The sequence below is a fragment of the Haliaeetus leucocephalus genome, unplaced genomic scaffold (genome assembly GCF_000737465.1).
Source record: "Haliaeetus leucocephalus isolate CR32 unplaced genomic scaffold, Haliaeetus_leucocephalus-4.0 Scaffold173, whole genome shotgun sequence".
In the NCBI taxonomy this organism is placed as follows: Eukaryota; Metazoa; Chordata; class Aves; order Accipitriformes; family Accipitridae; genus Haliaeetus; species Haliaeetus leucocephalus.
The window spans coordinates 9022629-9042450 of record NW_010972609.1 but is presented as its reverse complement, the minus strand read 5'-3'; the positions used below and the strand labels follow the sequence as shown (position 1 = coordinate 9042450).

General features: G+C 35.0%; 1 protein-coding gene across 1 annotated transcript in view; it reads left to right on the top strand.

Moving 5' to 3' along the window:
* The window catches only part of USP47 (ubiquitin specific peptidase 47), a 57474-nt gene that overhangs the window by 4940 nt on the left and 32712 nt on the right, over nucleotides 1-19822 (top strand). The window contains exons 2-9 of the mRNA XM_010563786.1: nucleotides 8963-9022; nucleotides 12136-12339; nucleotides 13291-13404; nucleotides 14579-14717; nucleotides 16378-16474; nucleotides 17012-17157; nucleotides 17970-18049; nucleotides 18875-19024. Of these exons, the coding sequence (XP_010562088.1) occupies nucleotides 8963-9022; nucleotides 12136-12339; nucleotides 13291-13404; nucleotides 14579-14717; nucleotides 16378-16474; nucleotides 17012-17157; nucleotides 17970-18049; nucleotides 18875-19024 (990 nt within the window). The remainder of the gene's footprint in view (nucleotides 1-8962; nucleotides 9023-12135; nucleotides 12340-13290; nucleotides 13405-14578; nucleotides 14718-16377; nucleotides 16475-17011; nucleotides 17158-17969; nucleotides 18050-18874; nucleotides 19025-19822) is intronic.

The following is a 19822-nucleotide window of genomic DNA, read 5'->3' as shown; positions in this document are numbered from 1 at the left end:
AAAAAATTTTTTTTTTTTTTTTTTTTTTTTTTTTTTTTTTTTTTTTTTTTTTTTTGTTCTGTGATAATACATTTTGAACACAACCACAAACAGGAAATGCAGTTTTCTTTAGTGTTTTTTGGGTCACTGGTGATTTAAAGTTTCTAACTCAAATGGGTACAGTAGTATAAGTATAATTCTTAAATTTTTTTTGTGCAGCTGCACAGTTTCTCAAACTAGTAATGAACTTTTTCCTAAGGTGTGAAGTAGTTATCTGGAGGCTGAGAATACTTTAAAGATCTGTCAATGTTACATTCTACACTTTCTTGAGCTCAGAATTTCAGTATACAACAAAAAAGTTTCTAGTCCTTTGTTTGTTGCCATTTTTAAATAAAGTCCACTAATTCTATTTCCTGTGGTTTTTAAAACCTAAGTACCGGTGGATTTAGATCAATGTGGCTTTGCATCATAGTTTTAAAATATGAATTGTCCTGCCACACAAATACTGATGAAAATCATTATTGTCCAACTGCCTTTTGCTCATACAATGTATTGATATTAATATAAGATTAAAACTTGCAGAGACTCACTGAAATAGACCAGTACCTTGACTTTGTGTTACCTTTGACTTACATGTTTTAGTCCTGTCAGAATTAAACTTGGAGTGGGGTAAAGGGAGAGAAGGTATTATTTTAAACATTTTCCTGGTACATTACAATTGATACCGTAATGCATGAAAATATGTACAGATGTTCATATATGCAGTCACAGCTCCACTATTTCTGCTGCATTTGAAATATATTGGGGTTTATGTAAGAAACTAAGTAAGAAAGTTATGTCTTTAGAAGGTTGAGTGATTGAGTTACATATACATATTCAGCGTTTTTATTCAGTTTGAAAAAGTTTTTAATTCCTTTTGTGAACACTTAAAGACAATATTTTACACTTTATCCCTTTGAGAATTAATATGGTATACCTTCAGGTGAGCTGCCTATTTAGCATTTTGTTATTTTTCTTGTCTTGAACAAAATATTCTCAAAATAATGCCGCTAGTAACTAAAGAACTGATAATTGAAAATACTAGTAAGTCTAAATTTTTTTGTAAACTTCTGATAAAATGATAACCAACCTGATCATAGTTTCAGCCACTGTGAAGTATGTAGTATTTTCTTTGGTTTTTGCAATGGTTGGCATGTAATTAGGTTGCACTGAGCAAATGGTCGTGTAGATAAAATAACTTCTAAGAAGGACATGTTGGCCATGTTCTAAAAAATTCAGGGGTAAAATTGGTAAAAATCACAAGTCAATTTAATCTTTGAGATTGTGACCACAAGGATACTTTAGGTGCTTCTGAAAAATGACAACATATTATTTTTAGATTGGCAGTTCTGTGAATAGCTTAGAACTGGTTATCGTGCTGCAGTTCAGGTGTATCTTCTCAAGAATCACGTATGATGAAAGCCTTTTAAGTAACATGAGGAAGCATGCATGAATTCCATCAGATTGGTGAATGCTCTAATTTTGAAGCTGCGTGAGAAATATACTTGATAATACTTGAAAGTTTTCACTGTAAATAATGTCTGAAAACAGATGTGAATAGCATTTTTTTAAGAAGTCTGGCAGAGTACTGCAGGAGGTGAAGGAATGGAAGGCAGGTATGTTTACTGATTTGTGTAGGTATTGTGTTGAGATCCATAACAATGACTGAAGGACAAAAAAAAGCCAAACAGATAAAACAGCTTAAAGTAGTACCTGTTCTTGGTAAATAAAATATTTTCATCAGTTGATATATGGAGAAATCATCTAGGTCCTTTCTCATATATACATCGTTGTATCTATACCTTCTACGGAGGCATTGTGCTTCAGAGTTCCATGTTCTCCCTGGAGCCCTTTGTGGTAGTGGTAGCAGATAGAGTTTATGCCCAGGCTTCATGGGTGCTCACATTCTTAACTGTTATCCTTCATTCCGTGCAATATTGCTAGAGAACTACACAAAGAATCCCTGATGACCCACCTTACTATTCAGCTTCTCTTTATCCTTCCCCAGCAGCAGGTGGACTGTTTAAAATTAGAGAGTTGTTAGAGCGTTAAAAATTAGCTGTGTTCACATTTTTTAATCTCTACACTGTATAAGAATTAAATTTTTTAGCATACTTGTCTGTTGGTGATTTTGTAGTGTAGTAAACCTTCATTTCAAAATTGTCCAAAAAAACCCCTCTTCTTCTATTATTATTTTAGTCAGACTCTAATTTGTTTTTATGCTGACATTGCATTTGTAACTCAATCCAGCAGAAAGTCCTTTAGAATATTAGCAGCAGAGGAAAATGTTTCAGTGAATTTCATGGTAGTTCCATACTTGAAGGAATGGAGGGCAAGTGTGAAAGCACATCCACTGCTTCTGTGACTCTCCATAGGCAACAAATGATGTGATTATAGGTTAATATATAAAAGTGTAATAAGTATCTCGTGATGTTCTTGCACCCCCCTTTTTTCAGATTTTTTTTTTTTTGAAGGAGAATCAAGGAGCATGGTGATTAAGAAGGTGGACAGAAGATGCAAACAAAAGGAAGCCACGTAAAGATGAGGCTTTTTCAGATCTGAATATAAAGTTTGTACCGTAATGAAGGTATAGGGTCTGGCAGCTAGTTTGCAAATATAGAGAACTTAATTTACATTTATTTGTCAGAATTATTTTAGTCTGGTTACAAAAAACCCTTGGAAATTAAACAGTTCAGGGTAATAGGATGAAAGAAAATATGATCAGTTGCAATTATAACCTTTAAGAATAAGAGAGTGAAATACTTAAAATGTCCAGTGGTTAAAGAGAAAACTATTTAGATTTTAAAACTCAGTTTGTTACTAATGTGGATGTATTCTTTGTTACCCCTTAGTTTCCTTAATTTAATAACAGGAAGCTTTGTTAGAGTTCTTGTGTGATCTGTAGGCACGACCAGGAAATATTTGTACTCTTTCATTATTGACAGTTGCTATGTTTGATTTTTAAGGGAAGTAATTAATCCTGAATCACCTTAAGTTACCATATTTAAAAGACCTTTAGGAGATAAGTGTAAGAAGACTGGTTCTTCAGGATGTTTTTAAGTAAGACATATTTAAAGTCTTTTAAAATACAGAACTTGGATGGAAAAATAGCCTCTGTAAAACTGAAAAGTAAATGTTTTGATCTCTAGTTCAGCTGTCCCCAGACATGCGCCCCCCCCCCCGTATCCTTTTCTATAGTCTTTTGAACACCCTGGATATGTGTACTTATCTCTAGCCCCACACCAACTTTTTCTGATTGTAATGTCTGTTCTTTTATAAATGCTTTTTACAAATGACCCAGTAATCCACAATAGTAGGAACAAACTCTCAAAGGTAAATGCTAGCCTCATAACATACTCTTTATTTCTGATGTATAGTGTTATTTTTTGACGTGTTTAGAAAGTTGGAAGTATTAGCCGTGTGCATATATTGTAAAAATAATTTGTCCATGTGTGTTTTACAGGAGTGACAGTTAACAGCTGGCATGCAACTCTTTCAGTGAGGTGGCAAATACTCTTGTTAATTTTTTTTAAATTAAAATTTCATTACTAGAGAAGCATTTCTGAGGAGGTGGTCTTTGAAAATAACAAATGAATCCATAATCTACATGAGGCAGAGATGAGAGTAAAACATGTACCCCTTTTTCCAAAAGGAACAAGATCACAGAGGCCCTGCTACGTAATTTTATTTTGTACCTCTTCTCCTTTCTCCATTGGGTCATCCACCATAGGAAAGCATTCTTAGGGTTCACGTAACCAGGGCCATTAGGCTCAGTATGGCCCCAGCCTTCTTCCGTGGTCTCCAGCATTTATCCTGTATCTACAGCAGGCTGGAAAATAGATGGGTATGTTCATATTATTGTATAAGCACCTTAGGGACTTCTATGAAGAAAATTACCTCTATCCCAGCCTGGCCCAGTACGCACCCTTTTGGTAGTTTTCCTTCCTATTTTCCAGTCTTGTTCCTATGCAAGAGGATAGACTGAAAGGGCTTCCCTAAGTCTTGTGAATCCTTGATATCCCATCCTGGGGAAAAAGAAAAAAGGGAGGGGGTGAAGGTTCAGTAATTAGGAAAGCGGTCAGAGTCAGGGTATACATTCTTGAATGTGGATGGTATTTTAGGCTTGGTGTGAAGAATTTTTTTCCTCATAGTAATGGGACAGAAAACCTCTATTTAGTTTCACTAGCTTCAAAGCACAGTTGTTGGATTTTGCCTGAAGTCTCTCCAGGTATAATGAAGAATTTGAAGTTGAGGATAAAGTATGTTATTCAGGTACTCACAAACCTGATACCACAAAGTCAGTCAGATTCAAAATTAAATGATTGTGTCTAAAGGTTCAGAATTATTTTGCATCAGGAAATGTTCCAACATGAGATATATCAAGTTAACAGCTCAAAATGATTCTATTTATTGAGACCTCCTGGGATCAGTGTTTAAAAAAAGTGTATTCAGTTTGCCACAAGTGTACTATAAAATACTTCTTCATAAAGTATGTTTTGGTTCAGGCGTTTGTAACAGAATTCTAAGTGCACTGTTGTTCCCTCATGAACTCAAACGAGGCTGCAGTGAGGCACTTGAGTAACAACTCACAATGCTCTGACAGAATTAGTCTAGTAATGTCTTTCAAAAAGAAGTTGCTTCATTCCTCTAAAATAAAGCCAAATGTGAGTCCATTTTATATTTTCTTCAGTAGGTGAGTAACTACAGCAGTGTCTAAAGCAATGGAGACCACCTGCTCAATGCTTCATTCATTCTGAGGACCTTTATCACTACTTGTTTACTTCCCAGGGGGGTGACCTGCTCACCTGGCTGCATCAGGGAAGCTGGCCTCTGTAAAAAGAGCTTTGTTGGGCTAGGAAGAAGCATGGAGTGTGTCTAGCCTGGCTGTGGGGAGAAGGAAATTGTGGGCTGTAAGGACTCTGAAGTCCATAGTTCAAAATGCACAGGGTGAAGAGAGAGTTTTTTAGAGTGGAAATGGTAACCTAGCTCTCTGATTATTCTCCCCTTACTTGCTGTATATTTGAAAGGTCTTTGGCCTTCACATTTTGTGCAGAATGCAGTGCTGTCAGTATGTATCCCGTGTGCTGTTTAATGGGTTGGACCTCTTGCAGTAGGTGAAGGAATTCCTAAAATATGGTTGTGGTTTCTCAAGGAGCTGATTTGATAGCAATTTGTCATTGCTGAGAAAAGAGTCGAAACAAACTTCTGTTCAGTTGAAGTGTAATTAATGTCTGAACGTTTCTGTGTGGTGATACTTTAGAAGTAAAAGATACAAGTGCAGACTACTTTTTTGTGATTGAAGCTACCAGATTTCATTTTACAGTTGTAATTGCTGGAAATGCACACCCAATCAGTTACATAAACTTGGAATGTACACCCCAAAGTTTGACCAGTAGTAATGTGATAGGCAGTAGTCACTTGTGTGCATTTCATATGGTAGTCTTAAGTTGCTGAAGCTATGTGAAGTTTGAGAATTGCTGCTTTAGGCTTAATCATCCAAGTAATTTTGTGAATGTAAGCATGATGGCTGCCATTGCCACTTGCTACTGATCTCTTTGTCTTTCCTCTGTATTGCAGTGATCTGTGAGAATTATTTATAGGGTGTGGACATGTAGGAACTTCTCTACTGGTGATCATTTTAAGTCTCAATAGGCCATTAACTTTACTTGGCAGTCAAAATTCACACATCTGTTATTTAAACTCTTGACCTAAAACTTGTGATTTTACTTACTGATTCATGCTGTCAATATTTTTGCCTGTTGCAAATACTGGAATTTGGAAGCGTTTGGTAGATTCTACATGAAGTTTGAGCTTAGCTTTAGGTTTCATTTTCAGTCTCTGAAAGTAGTTTTATAAAAGAACTGAAGCAGGAGTTAAAATCTTCGGAGAATCTTCTGTCCTTTGAAAAATAAAATATGTTTGTGTTGATTTGCTGTCATAAGGTTACTAAAATGCTGCTATAGAATTTTAATGAACTCTGTGATTCAAAGCTGAAAAATAGCAAGCCCACAGCTAAATGCAGTGTTAAAACCACTACAGTTTTGCGTTTGAATATTGTTTTGACAGATCTAGTAGCACTGTAAATTTTTTGTTCCTCTATTTTCAACAAATACAGAACGTATATAGTCAAAGTTAATGTCTCAATCTTGCAGATTGTACTAGTACTAATGCTTTCTTTGTTAGTATATACAGAATTACAGCTTGAATTACTTTAGTGCTATAGTATGCTTTATGCTCTGCAACTTGCAGATTGCTCATGTAAAAAAGATGAAATGTTTTTTTAGAAAGGTATATGGGGTAAATGCTTATGTAGAATGGTGCTCTAGAATGTCCACCCACGTCAGACCTGTGTGTTGATTGCATGTTTGTATTATAAAGTGTCTTTTGGAAGTCTGGCCTAATACATAGTCAGAAGTCTTCTACATGCAGGTTTGAAAACATTTATCTCCTTTCTAGAACTGGAAGAGTGTAAAAGATGGTGTGACTTGGGATGAAAGTGTCAGTGTTTCAATATTTTTAAAAGGTTTAACATTTGAAATTACAATTTCAAATATTTATTGACCAAAATATTAGCTTGAGATGACTTCTGTGGTAAAATAATCATAGGATGGTTTTCTGAATTTGTAGCCTTAAGTAGCAGTCTGCATTTGCCTTTTTAGAAGGTTGTGCAATTGAGGGTCTCCAACTTATTTTATTAAGCTACTGGTGGTGTGCGTACTATGTCACAGTATGGCAAAGTAGCAACATCTAGCTTTGAGGACTTCTTACAAGTACAGAATAGTTGTGCTTGCTACCTTAGCTGCTCTTGCCTCTTCTGAGGAAAAGGCAGTAGGATGTTTTCTTACGTACCTGTGAATGCCATGTGTATGTTAGTTTGAAGCCCTTGAACTATGTAGTTAATACGCTCATCTATTTTGTGTAATAAATAATTGGTTTGGTGAATTCCAGAGTAATTTTCATCAGGGTAAAATTTAGGCAACTTTATGTATAGTATGACTTTTGTTCTCTTAATTGTACTGTAAAGCATAAATTTCCATGGTGAGAGGAGCTTTTCTGTGAAATGTAGAATTGAACTAGTGGTTATTATAAAGTATATTCATAGAGTGGTAGAGTGAATGCTTTAATTGAAAAGTAGAGAATGCTGCATTTGAAAGATTGACACATCTGTGTGATGTTGTGGTTTGGCTTGTCAGAGCAGCTGAAGGCTCTTAGTTACTTCTAAAATTCCTGAACTTCATATAAACAGTATGATTTGTAAATTTGATTTTTGATGTGTTATGTGGAATATTGAAATCTATTTTTGCCATTCAGAATTTGTTTAGAGTGAAATAACCCTTGGAAATCTTCCAGCAGTCCTTTACTGAGAAATCCAGAGCTGAGAAGCCAGCATAAGAGCATTCTTATGAAAGAAGCAACCTGTAGATATTTCTGTCCAGTTCAGGTGATGCCTGGGGCCTGTCCTCCCTTTCCACCCTCCCCTGCATCCACCAAATAAAATAGCACACTAGAAAATTACACGTGCTCCTGTATATACCGGACTTAACTTGCCTGTCTCTGGAGAGAAGGAATTCAGGCTAAAGTAAGAGCTCTTTGGAGACATCGACTAGGAGGAAGATTGGAAGACTTAAATCTTTGGCACAGGGCAATATACTTGGTGACTATCATAATATTATAAATCAGCAGTTTCAAAATTATGCATCTGGAACTCTATTAGCCTTTAAGTCACTTTAGCAAAATGTATGTAACTTTCAACTGAGAGCAGGTAAAACTAGTAAGCAGCAAAACATATAAATTGTGGTGGTGTTTGTTTTCTGTTTGTGTTGGTGTTTTTTTGTTTGTTTGTTTTTTAATTTTTAAAACATCTGTCAAATCTGAAATTACAAACTGGTGTGTAAAGAAAACAATTGCTGGATACAATTACTAATCTTGGATTATTAAAACTGCAAAACTGGAACTTCAGCTCTCTGTATGCAGAGAAAGAAATCTTGCCTTATGTGTCATCCTGCTGAGAAGTTAAATGCAGTGGTATATATAATTTGGGCTATTTTTGTAGGTCATTTGGTGGAGCAAATAGGGCACATCAGTAAAGATTATGTCAGTATTTTATGTTTTGATAATCTTTACTGAGGGCGCGGTTGAAGAAATTTGGAAAAGAGCAATGATGTTATTAGCATCTTTATTCTCACTTCCTGTTTTTCCTTTCTGGAAAAATACAAAGTGCAGTGCTTCAGAATCAGAAATTAGTTAATTTGATGTTTGTCCATAGTCAGAAAACAGTTTTGTACAGGTAATGTTTTTTGGTGGTACAACAGAGATACTAAGGCAGGCTTTCTTTAAGAGTGTTAGAAATGAGAAAATTCAGTAACTTCATCTCTTTATTACCTTCAGCTGCATACTTCAAAATGGATTCATATTAATAAAAACTTTCCTACAGGAAATAATTCAGGCATGAAGGAACAGTTTCATACGAAACTGGATAGCTTCATAATTTATAAATGAAATAATAAACTGAATTACAGGGTTATGTGCTAATCTTGTGCTTGAGCCATTTGAGGTAAAATATTTACCCATGTCTGGAGGGCTTTTTTAATACAATGAAGGAATTTGTTAGTATGAATTTATGAATTTATCTCTTGAATTGTTTGCTTTTTGTTATCCACTTGTGTTTTTACTTTAGGAAAAGTAGTCTGTTGTGTATTATAACTTAACTGATGTTTTATGTAACACTGCTCCTATGATAATTTAAATGTTAACATAGTGTGTACTGACCTTCATGTTAATAGAGAACTTGTTACAATATTCGGAGGCTATTCCTTTTATTCTTTGAATGGTCGTTTGGAACTCAGTAATAATATTTTATACTATAAAACTGACTTCATGCAAAAAAGTCAATTTACTATTTTAAAGGATTATGACTTGTTAATTTTGTTTTTATATACTATAGGATATGTTTTGGAGTTGCAGACAAAGTATCTTTGCTGAAATGAAGAAGAAATTTTCACAGGTAGACAGATGAAATCAACTTTATAAAATGATAACCAAGATACATAGTAACAGCATGATGCTGTAGCTTTTGTTTATTTCTTAACGTGAGCATGAGCTATTGAATTTTTTTGTGCATGTTCTTGAATACAAAGATTATGTATTTATTAAACGCAGTCTTAACAGTAGAAGCTTCAAACTGAGTATGTGTTTGTATGCTTTTACACTGGTGTGTGTGGTTTTGGCCCTCTAGCTTTTTGTTTAAAAAAAAAAAAAAAGGAATTGTGTAGCTGTCATAATATATCAGATTATGTAATGATTAAAATTAAGTTTCGCATTTACTTTGTGGACTAAGTTTGATAACAGCCTGTCAAAATAGTTTAGAGGCCTGTTGCTGGCCAGTATTCCCTTTTACACTATTTTTATAGTAAAGTAGCCACAAACAAGATGTTTGCATTGTTGTCTAATAGTTCAGATGGTATACGTGAATGCTTGCCATGAATAGGGTTGGACTGAGGTTATTTTTGCTTTATGTATTTACCGTGAACAACTTGAAGCAGTGGCAGCATGAATGATGGCTTAATATCCTTTGCTATACTAACCCTGAGTTAAACCAGTTTAGTCTGTTAGAATTACATCTGTGAACAAGGAAGAGAGGATTTGTCTAACATGGAACATCCAGCAACCCAACCAGCAGATCTTCTGTAATCTATAATTTGTTCGCTTAATGTTATTTCCATCCATCAGATACTGTGTGTCTAATTATTTTTCACTAACAACTCCAATATAAGTCACAACTGATCCACAATCAAAGGTAGTAGGGAAGGTGTGAGTAGGAGGAGTTGATTTTACAGGTGTCTTCTGCAGAGAGGAGGGGAGCTAAGGTGTTGGTTTTGTAAAGGCAGTAGGACAACAAGGAATTGAGTCTTCAGTGGAGAACTTCTATTCCTGACATGCTTACATACAGTAGCAGGTCAAGTTGTAGGATCAGTACAGAATTACTGTGGGAATCATTAACTCTGAGTTAACTTACATTTTCCTGGGTGAAGCTGTATGAATAGTAGCAAATGCCTCTTAACCTCTCTGCACCGTTCTACAGAGGAAGGTTGGCTTCCACCCAGAGCAAGCCTCTACCATTGCTGGGGAATCTGGGTCCTAAGTGTAGGTTGATCTTATGAGTTTGTTGGGGTTTAGCTGCTGCTCATCTTCTCCAAGAAAAATCAAGAAAGTAGACCACTGAACGAGCTTCATCTAATGTTTTGTAACGACACAGTGAAAGAGACAAATTGTGGGCTTGTTTAGCCAAAGAAAAAAAAAAAAGAAAAGAAAAAGAAAAAAAAATTGAAGAATGAAGACGTGCTGGGAAATTTAAATGAAAGAACACAGGAGAAGTAATCAACTGGTGAAATTCAATTTTCGTCTATTCAAGTACAGCTCTGTGTGTCTGTGGGTGCTGTGGATGAAAGTGAGGATATAATGTCAAAATTAATTTGACCTCTAAATTGTGTTTTCCTCTTAATGTGTGGTTAATATTTCAGGAATAGTTTTGTCTGTTTTCATGGAAAGTAGTTCATAAACCTAAAATTCTCCAGTAAAGATTAAATGTATGAAGGTGAAGTGTTGCAGATTTGCTGGAAATGGTGCCTTGAATCTTTTTGAGCATAAAATTAATGAAGATTTCCACACAGGACTTTATATTTGATAAACTTAGAGAAATTGGACTTTAAAGTCTTAAAAAAAAATCACAGTCTAAAGCAAACTAACATAATACAGATTGGGGTGCGGGGGGAGGTTTATTTGCCCTTCTGACAACTTTTTTTCTGATGATAGGAGTAGATGCTGCAGTCAGCTAACATTTTATTTTATAGTTGCGTGAAGACTGTCAGCTGATCTTGAAGTTTTGCAAAATGAAGGGATGCAGCATCAGCTAAAATGTTTCTGTTCCTTTTTAAAAGATTTGGTCACGTAAGAGCTCTCATAAGGGCCTATGCCACTTTGGTGGTCATCTGTGTTCTGAGGCTGGTTGTGTAGCAATACAAGGGATGCTGAAGTTGTTTAGATCTTCTTAGTAGTTCTCTAGAAGATGCTTATGACATGGCTGACAGTTTTAGTGTTAACACAGTTCTTGCTATTTATTAATGGTTTTTATCCACTGAAAATTGTGATAGCACTGCATGTATCTTTTTGCCTCTTTAAATGATGTACCCTTTAGCCATGGACTGAGATGTGGGTGCTCTGACATGCGTTACTAATGCTTTCTGTGTGTTACAAGTTGAAAAGGCTGAGTCCTTGGGCACTAATTATTCCTTTTACTGACCTGATGCTTTCTTGTGTGACCTGTATATAAATACCAGTTATTCCTTATTGTTCTACAACTTTGGATAACTGAGAGAATTCATTGTGCTTAGATCTTTTGACTTCCTGGGTTTTCAGTGTTGGAAAGTGTTGGGAAAACGCCATTTTCCTGGCTTACCTGGGTCCGTAAAATTTTATTGCTATTCCATTGCCACTTTCATTCAAGATAGTTTTCTGATTTCAGATTTATTGAAGTTGCTGTTTAAAATCTCTTTGTCTAGTAGCCATTTGGCAATGTTAATTTTCTTACTCTGTTCAGGCAGAAGAATTTCTCATGCAGCAGTGGATTTAGTGGAAGAAGGTTGGTAGGTTCTTTGTGAAACTTTGTTTAATGGTCAGCTTCCAAGATTATTCGGAAGCTTGCAGATCTTCTGGGTTGCATTCCTAAAAATCACAAAAGGTATACTTCTACCTCAGCAGGATTTATGATCGTGTCAAAACAAAATATGAGTTTGAAGTGATGATTTTAAAGTCTGTTCCTGTTTTGAAGCAGTCTTCTATCTGCTTGCTGGCTGAAATTCTGTGCAGAACTTGAGCAGTTTATCTCTCCACACTGTGATCCACCCATACAAATTCCTTTGTGTTCTACAAAATGTGTTTTCCAAAACTGGAAGGTTCTTAATTTTCTTATGCCTGCTTTCAAAAATAAAGTCCAGGTTTAGGATCCTTAGGTTGTAAAAGTGTACTACATTTTATTGGTGAAGCCTTGTTTTGATTTTTCAGTTAAACTCCAAAACATTCTTAACTTTACTCATGAGTTGTTGCCTGCTGTCATTTCAGGTGGAAAGTGCTGCTGAGGAACCCAGGGTGCTGTGTATAATACAAGATACCACAAATTCCAAGACAGTTAATGAGCGTGTTACCTTGAACCTGCCAGCTTCCACACCACTTAAAAGGCTGTTTGAAGATGTGGCTTCAAAAGTGGGCTACGTGAATGGAACTTTTGATTTAATGTGGGGAAATGGAGATAATGTAACTGATACGGTATGGCAAAAGTGCTTTTCATTTCCTCTTGATAGCAAACATTTAAATCTTCACATTATAGAAAAGTGCTGTCTGTATTGTGTAGTACTCATTTAATTCCTGTAAAAAATTGTAGTAGGTGCACCAAAGCAGACTGACACCAGTATTTTGATTTGGCTGCATTTTATTTTGTATTATATCTACATTTTAGTCTGAGAATGTGCTCTTGGTACATGTATTTAATAATTAAACAAAAGAAACGATTATGATCATTCAGATGTAATGCTAGTTTTCATTATCAGTATGTATTTTTAATAATAATACCTATGATAATTCATCTCCTCTGTTTCCTGTGGTCTTGTTTGAGAAATGTTTTCTTCTCAACTGAAGCATGTTGTGTAGTGACTTTCCATGTTTCTTATACCTATTTGAGTTTATTACATACAAAAAAATTATGATTAATATTGCTTCTGTGCTTTATTGTAGATCAGTGTTGGTTTTAGTTAATATGATTTCTATAGATGCATCTAGAAAACTTCATAAGATTCCTTAAAAAATAGATGTTATTTTATTTCAGGTCATGTTTATGCTTGCTGAATTTTTTTTTCTTAAAAAAAAAAAAAGTATATGCAAGCTGTATAGGACAGTAGGTGGTTGGATGTTCTGCAAGAAACTTGTAGACCAGTGTCTCAACTCCTGAATAGGTTAACCAACTTCTAAGGATTAAACTGTACTGTAATACTTAATTTACACTGTTTCTTAAACTGTTCCCAAGTTCTTTCAGTATTAATGATGAGTATGTTTTGTTTATACTGGATAATTATTTATTTTCATTTCATCTTAGTGTATCAGATGCTACTTCAAGCAATGTACTTGGATGGACTCTTAATTGTGTATAGATCTGTTTTTTTAAAAAAAAAGTGGTGGTTTTGTTTTTTGTTTTTTGTTTTTTGGTTTGTTTTTTTTTAGCAGACTCCAATAGATCAGAACAGTGACAAAACTATTCTCGATGCTGGTTTTGAGCCAGGGAAGAAGAACTTCCTGCATTTGACAGACAGAGATGGTGAGCAGCCTCATACAATGCCGGTAAGTGAAATCTTCACTCAGCTACATAAGCTATAGCGTTGGGGGAGAGAGATGTATGTTCTGTGTATTGCTCTTGTGAGATCAGAAAATGAAATAAAATTGGGCTGTATATTTCATACAATAAGCTATTTCAGGAACCTTCTCAACAGACTTTTGGATTACTGTTTCACACTTCTAAGTTTCTCCTGAGTAGGACCAATTCTATTAGTAATGATTTGCTGTCACTTTTTATTCATGCTTGTCAAATATTTATGTAATGTTTTGCTGTGAGTAGTTTTCTAAGGTTATATAATTAATTAATCTTTGACATGTTTAGAGAGAAGTCTTAACAATATAGGTTTAATCATATACCTAATTCTTTTTCTCTGGGTGTTTGAAAGCAGTATTAGGCCACTCTGACAGGATTGTCAGAAATGGCAGTCTTGTATCAACAGCAGTTACCTGCTTCCAAATTTAGCTTTAAGAAAAGAAAATACATATATATATAAGAAGAGTTGTCAGTGTTGCTAGAAGTAACTGTCTGCCGTAACAAAATATTTGAAATTTCCTATTTCTCAAATATGTGATGCAGTGAAAGATAAACACAGCTGCGGTTTATTTAAATCAGGGATTGGATAGACTAGTGGTACATTAAGATTTATTACTCTGCTCTCATGTCAGCATAATACTGACCTACTTAGCCTTTGTTGTGGACTTAACTACCTGAAAAGTGGAAGAAAAACCCTATGTCTAAATAATTGTGCACAAGATCAGAATTTGAGGGTGATTCTGAAATAATATTTAACTGTAATTTTTATATCTGAAAAAAATCTCATTCTGTATTTCAGTGCAGAAAACTTGAGACATAGGAGATGCTAAATTGCAAACTTGTTTGTTGTATGCGTTATAGTACTTTATTGGATTATACAGTATTCTAAAGGGCATTTGCTTCCACTAATGCAAGGAACGATTTCTCAAGGGGTCGAGGATTTGGAGGGCAGAATTAAAGTTGCACAAGCAACTGTATATCTGCAATTCTGTAAAATTTGTGTGATATGCTTCGCACAATTGATTTTTTCTTTTCTTTTCTTTTTTTTTTTTATATTTAGCCACAAGAGAAAAGTAAACTTGTAGGTACTTCAGTAAAAATTTGTTGTCTAAATTGTGCATAAAATCAGTGTATTCATGTTTTCAGGAGGATTCAGGTACAACAGATGACAGTGCGCAAGACAGATTTATAGGCCCTCTTCCAAGAGAAGGCTCTGTTGGCTGTACCAATGACTACGTCAGTCAGAGCTATTCTTATTCATCAGTCCTGAGCAAATCGGAGACAGGTATATTGTTCTCTCTTGTAAAGGCAATGCTAATTTGTAATTATTTGAGCATATTTTCAAATAGCAGTACTTCAAGATTTTCTAAATAAATTGCAATTTATTTTAAAGAAGCCCTCCACATTGCTACTGCATTTTCCATCATGTTTTCTACAATATTCTCATATCACTTTTGGGAACCAAAGAGCTGTACCCCATCCTTTTCTTACTTGGGACAGTGCAATTCAAACTCTGTCAGGGGCCCTCCTTTTCAGTATTAATCTGCTGCTGTGTCCCTAGTTGAGTAGTCAGGATTGTATTACCAAAAAGGATTCACATCAAGCTGTGTGTTTACTCACAGCTTAACGAGCACTTGATACCCTCTTATAAAGAGGCTGTTGCCAAATCTCTGCAGTTTGTGCATTAACTGCAGTCTTCCTACTGTAGCCCCTGGTTGCAGTTTCTTTGCCTGCACCATGATTCCCCAAGAGGTTCATCCTCCACTGCCTGGTTGCCCACCAGCAAGCGGAAACTCCCTCTGGAAGGGAAGTGCAGCTCAGCCTTGCAGGCAAGTGCCAGGGCAGATCCTAGGAGGCTGGCTGGGTGCCTTTGCTGCGCAGGGGGGCAGGAGGAGACGGCAAGTTACAGCTCAGTGATGAGACAAGCTCCTGATACTAAATTTGTTGAGCAGAGACAAAGATGACATTTATATTACACCAATTCAAGCATGCTCAAGACTTTTTTGAGAGATAAAAAAGTTTATCTGCCACATACCTTCCTTCATTTAATATAACTGTGAAAAGATGATCTGTATAGAGTAGAGTAATAAATAAAATACATGTGTTCTAACTCAGTCTCTTCACAGAAGGTGCTTGTGTTTTGCATGGAGTAGCTGCCTTTTCATTACTAGTATGGAACTGAGATTTATTTTTTTTAATACTTACAAAGAGCTTCAGAGTATAAATAGGCATATTTAATTTCTTTATTACACTATGCTTCAATATATGCTGCTTACTTATCAGCTGTTGTTAATATTGTGTATTTTGGAGAAAATCTTAAAATTACATTAAAATGAATATAAGTAAATAATTCCCTTTCCAGCTAGTAAAAATTGCACTGATTTTTAGTACTTGTTTTAATTGGTTATTATGGGAGAAGGTTTTAGAAGATACATGTGTGGGCACTTTCAAGATTTATTTTTTTTTAATTTATAGTTCAAACCAATGCAGATACAAGTTATATTTACATTATAACTCTGATATTTTTAGTTGACATCAGGCAATAATTAAGCTAGTACACAACTGTTTCTTAACAAATTCTAGTTCTTCTGTAAAATATTTAAATCTACTATTAAAATATTTAAAGTTACCTGTGTCCTCATTGGTGCAGTATTCAGCATTAAATGTTGGTTGTTATTGTGAAACATAATTCATGGTCACTAAAATAGCTTTGGGTCATTCAGGGAAATTATTGCTGTTGTGCAAACTACTACTTTCTATTGCTCTCAGAAATGAGCAATTATAATATTCCATCAATTTTTATAGTGTAGATAACAGTAAATGACAACAGATGGATGCAGTTCTTAACAGTTCTGTGATAATGTTTGTTTCTTGTCAAATGTTTTAACTCTGAAAGTCTTTTTCCATTTTTTTCCATTATTTCCATTTCACTATTGTATTTTTAGGTTATGTGGGGCTAGTAAATCAAGCAATGACTTGCTACTTGAACAGCCTTCTACAAACACTTTTCATGACTCCTGAATTTAGAAATGCGTTATATAAGTGAGTATATGGAATAAAAACCTGTTCTTGAATTTGTGCTGGTATATATTGGTAGGAGACCCTTTTGAATTTCTCCTGTCAAAATTTCCTTGTTTGGATACTGAAAAGCATATTTGAAGTCAAGCTGCATAGACTTATAAATTATATCTGCTTAAAAGCTTCAGATTTTTAGTAAAATAGTTAGTAAAGTAATATGTTATTGGTTGTGGCATGGGCAAGCTTTTTAAAGAATTTGCTCCATCTCGAAAACATCAAACTTGAAATTAAGTTTGATACTAAGTGCAGTTCATGTCTGTATTTGTGCAGTGAATGGCTTCAAAATTATTTTGTGTTGGATTTGTACATTTAAAGAATTGTATTGTTGTTTACTGCAGAAATGGAAAGCAATTTCATTTGACTTTTCCCAAGAAGCAGAGCTTCAGTTAACCTTTCTAATCTGGCAGACCTCTTGAAATGTAATAAATGCTGATTTAAATGCATTTTTGAGTAATGTTTTCAAAGCATTTTTAATTGTCAAATATCTTGTGTTGTCAATAGATGGGAATTTGAAGAATCTGAAGAGGATCCTGTGACGAGTATCCCCTACCAGCTTCAAAGACTGTTTGTTTTACTGCAGACCAGCAAAAAAAGAGCAATTGAAACAACAGATGTTACACGGAGTTTTGGATGGGATAGTAGTGAGGGTAATAATGGAGCTATTAAGCGTGTGTGATTTGCTTCAGAAGCTGCCTGTTAGGGGTCTAAACTGCTGTCGATAGGGGAAAAATACTGGAATAATTAAAAACAATTATTACGATCCACTTTGTTTCAATGGAAACAAAATAGCCTAAATAAATACTTTGTGGTGTGTGTTTGACTTTTAAAGAAATGTCTGAATTTTAGGCTGTTAAAGTAAAAAGCATTATATTTTTGTAATTAAGCTATCATTACAGTTGTTAATTGTTTCTAAAGTAGCTGTTTATGAGAAACTTGCATGTGTTTTGAATCACAAATGTGAAATGCACAAGTTCCACTTAAGTAGAAAATAATATGGATAATTCCATAAAATCAAACACTGTTTTTGTCTTCCTGACAGTTGTATAGTGTAATTTTGCCCGATAACCTGCTGATTTTTCTGTGGAGTAATCACATGATGATAAGAAGTTGAAAATTGAGTTTTAGAGAATCAGTGCAAAGTGGGAGATAAGTCAGAACCTGTTTATTTTACAACAGTGCATATTAGCATTTCTGGGGTATTTTTACATTCTTGCTTATGTACGCAATTCTTGTTTATGCACAAACATTGTGAGTAAGCTGGCTGCTTATTTTTCTAACTTAACTTGAGAGGCAGCTGCTGATGGAATTGAACACTGGCCCAGTAGTGAATAGTGTAGTAAATAATAGGGACACACTTGAACAAATCAGTAGCTTTCTAGGAAGTATTCTGAGGCTACAGTTAGTATTGGGGCTAATAACATCTCTTGTATTAATTAACATTGATTTTCATTTCCAATAGCATGGCAACAACATGATGTACAGGAGCTTTGCAGAGTCATGTTTGATGCTTTGGAGCAGAAATGGAAGCAAACAGAACAGGTAAGTGTATAAAAACTTTCTTCATTCAGCAGTGTGGTTTTGTTGGATTTTTTTTAAGGACAATTTTGAAAAATGTTAATTGAATTTTAAATACCAGGTTATTGAAAGTTTGCAATAGTTGCCATTTTTATTGTTTGATGCAATAGTTAAGCTAGTATAATGTACGACTTTTAAGAGTGTGCTGCTTATGTTTTTGTCCCCCAATTAAAAGTGGAATATTCTGAACTCTGGATACTTAGTCTTTATTTGAAGCACAGAAAGTGACTGTAACTCCTGTGATAGCTTCCTTACTGTCAGTATTTATTAGGCTATGTTGCGGGCTCTTGAAGCTCAAGCCCGCTCTTCTAATGTAAGACAAAGTTAGGAATATATTTGTAACACATGCTACATTCTGATAAGCAGCCAACTTGTAGGCCAATTTTCAGATTTGTAAGATTGGCAAGTACTTCCTTTATCTGTCTGCATCTACCTCTGGACACACGGGGAAGGACTTGCAGTATCAATCTATTAACAATGTCTGCAAGATCAGGCTGGTTTTTAAAACATAAACTTCAATTTTTGTAGTTTCGTAGTCACTCTTTGAGACATGGCCGTAAAGTACACTGTGAAGTTTCTATATCATGGTTTGAGAAGCTCATTTGATATGTGTTTTGTGCAGTGGTGGGGCAGGGGAAAACAAGAAATCAAGAGATGGATGTCCTGCTGGGGAATGGTATTCTGAATGTGTAGCTACGCAATTAAGACTTAATTAAAAAAAGACATTTTCTTGTAAAACTAAAGAAAGGAAATGTGTTTAAAGTTCTGTTGAATATCTGTTTGTTTCAGGCCGATCTTATAAATCAGCTCTACCAAGGCAAACTGAAGGACTATGTAAGATGTCTAGAATGTGGCTATGAAGGCTGGAGAATCGACACTTACCTGGATATTCCTTTGGTCATCCGGCCATATGGCTCCAACCAGGCATTTGCTAGCGTGGTGTGTACTATTATGCTGACTAATAGTGCATCCATACACACATAGAATACATAATGCGACAGTGGTATAATTTGTTACATGGTAAGTATCATCCTAGATACTCCATCTTGGGGTGTTCGTCTTTGTGCAGTGAACCAGCTAGCAAGTTCTAGAAGATTTTTTTTGGCTTTTTGGTTTATTTTTTGTTTTGTTTTTTTTTTCTTTTGCCCTTCAATGAGTCCTACTGGTGCATGTATAAGGGGAGGGGAAATGCAACTTTATTGCCTTAGGGCTGCAGTAATCAATTATTTTCTTCCTGATAAAATCTTCAGCATTTACTCGAGATATTTTTATGAGATCACTGAGTTATATTTGGGTTGTTCTCTTTATTGGCACATTGCTAAATTTTCATAGCATTGTTGAAAATCTTAGTGAAAGAACGGAACTTTGACTTAAAATTTTTAGTTTAATTGCCATGTTGTTGCTGTGCTTCTTAAAGTTCACTTCTCAAACACCATATGCTTTTAACAAGCGATTTAATGATAGTAAAAAATCCTATTGTACATCAGTGTTCTTGGTCACTTTTGCTCCAGCATTACTGATGTTGGCAAGCATATATATTGCTTAGTAAATCTGTGGAAGTTTCTTTGTTTTATTTTTTCCACCCCCCTGAAAAGAAGTGATTACAAGCGGTGAAATTCCACTGTTGTGGCTTAAAATACTTGTACTATGGATGAAGTTGTGAGAAAGAATAAGAATAAATCAGACAAGTCTTTCAGTAAAGGTTGTTTTAAACAAACACTGGTTATGTAATTGGCT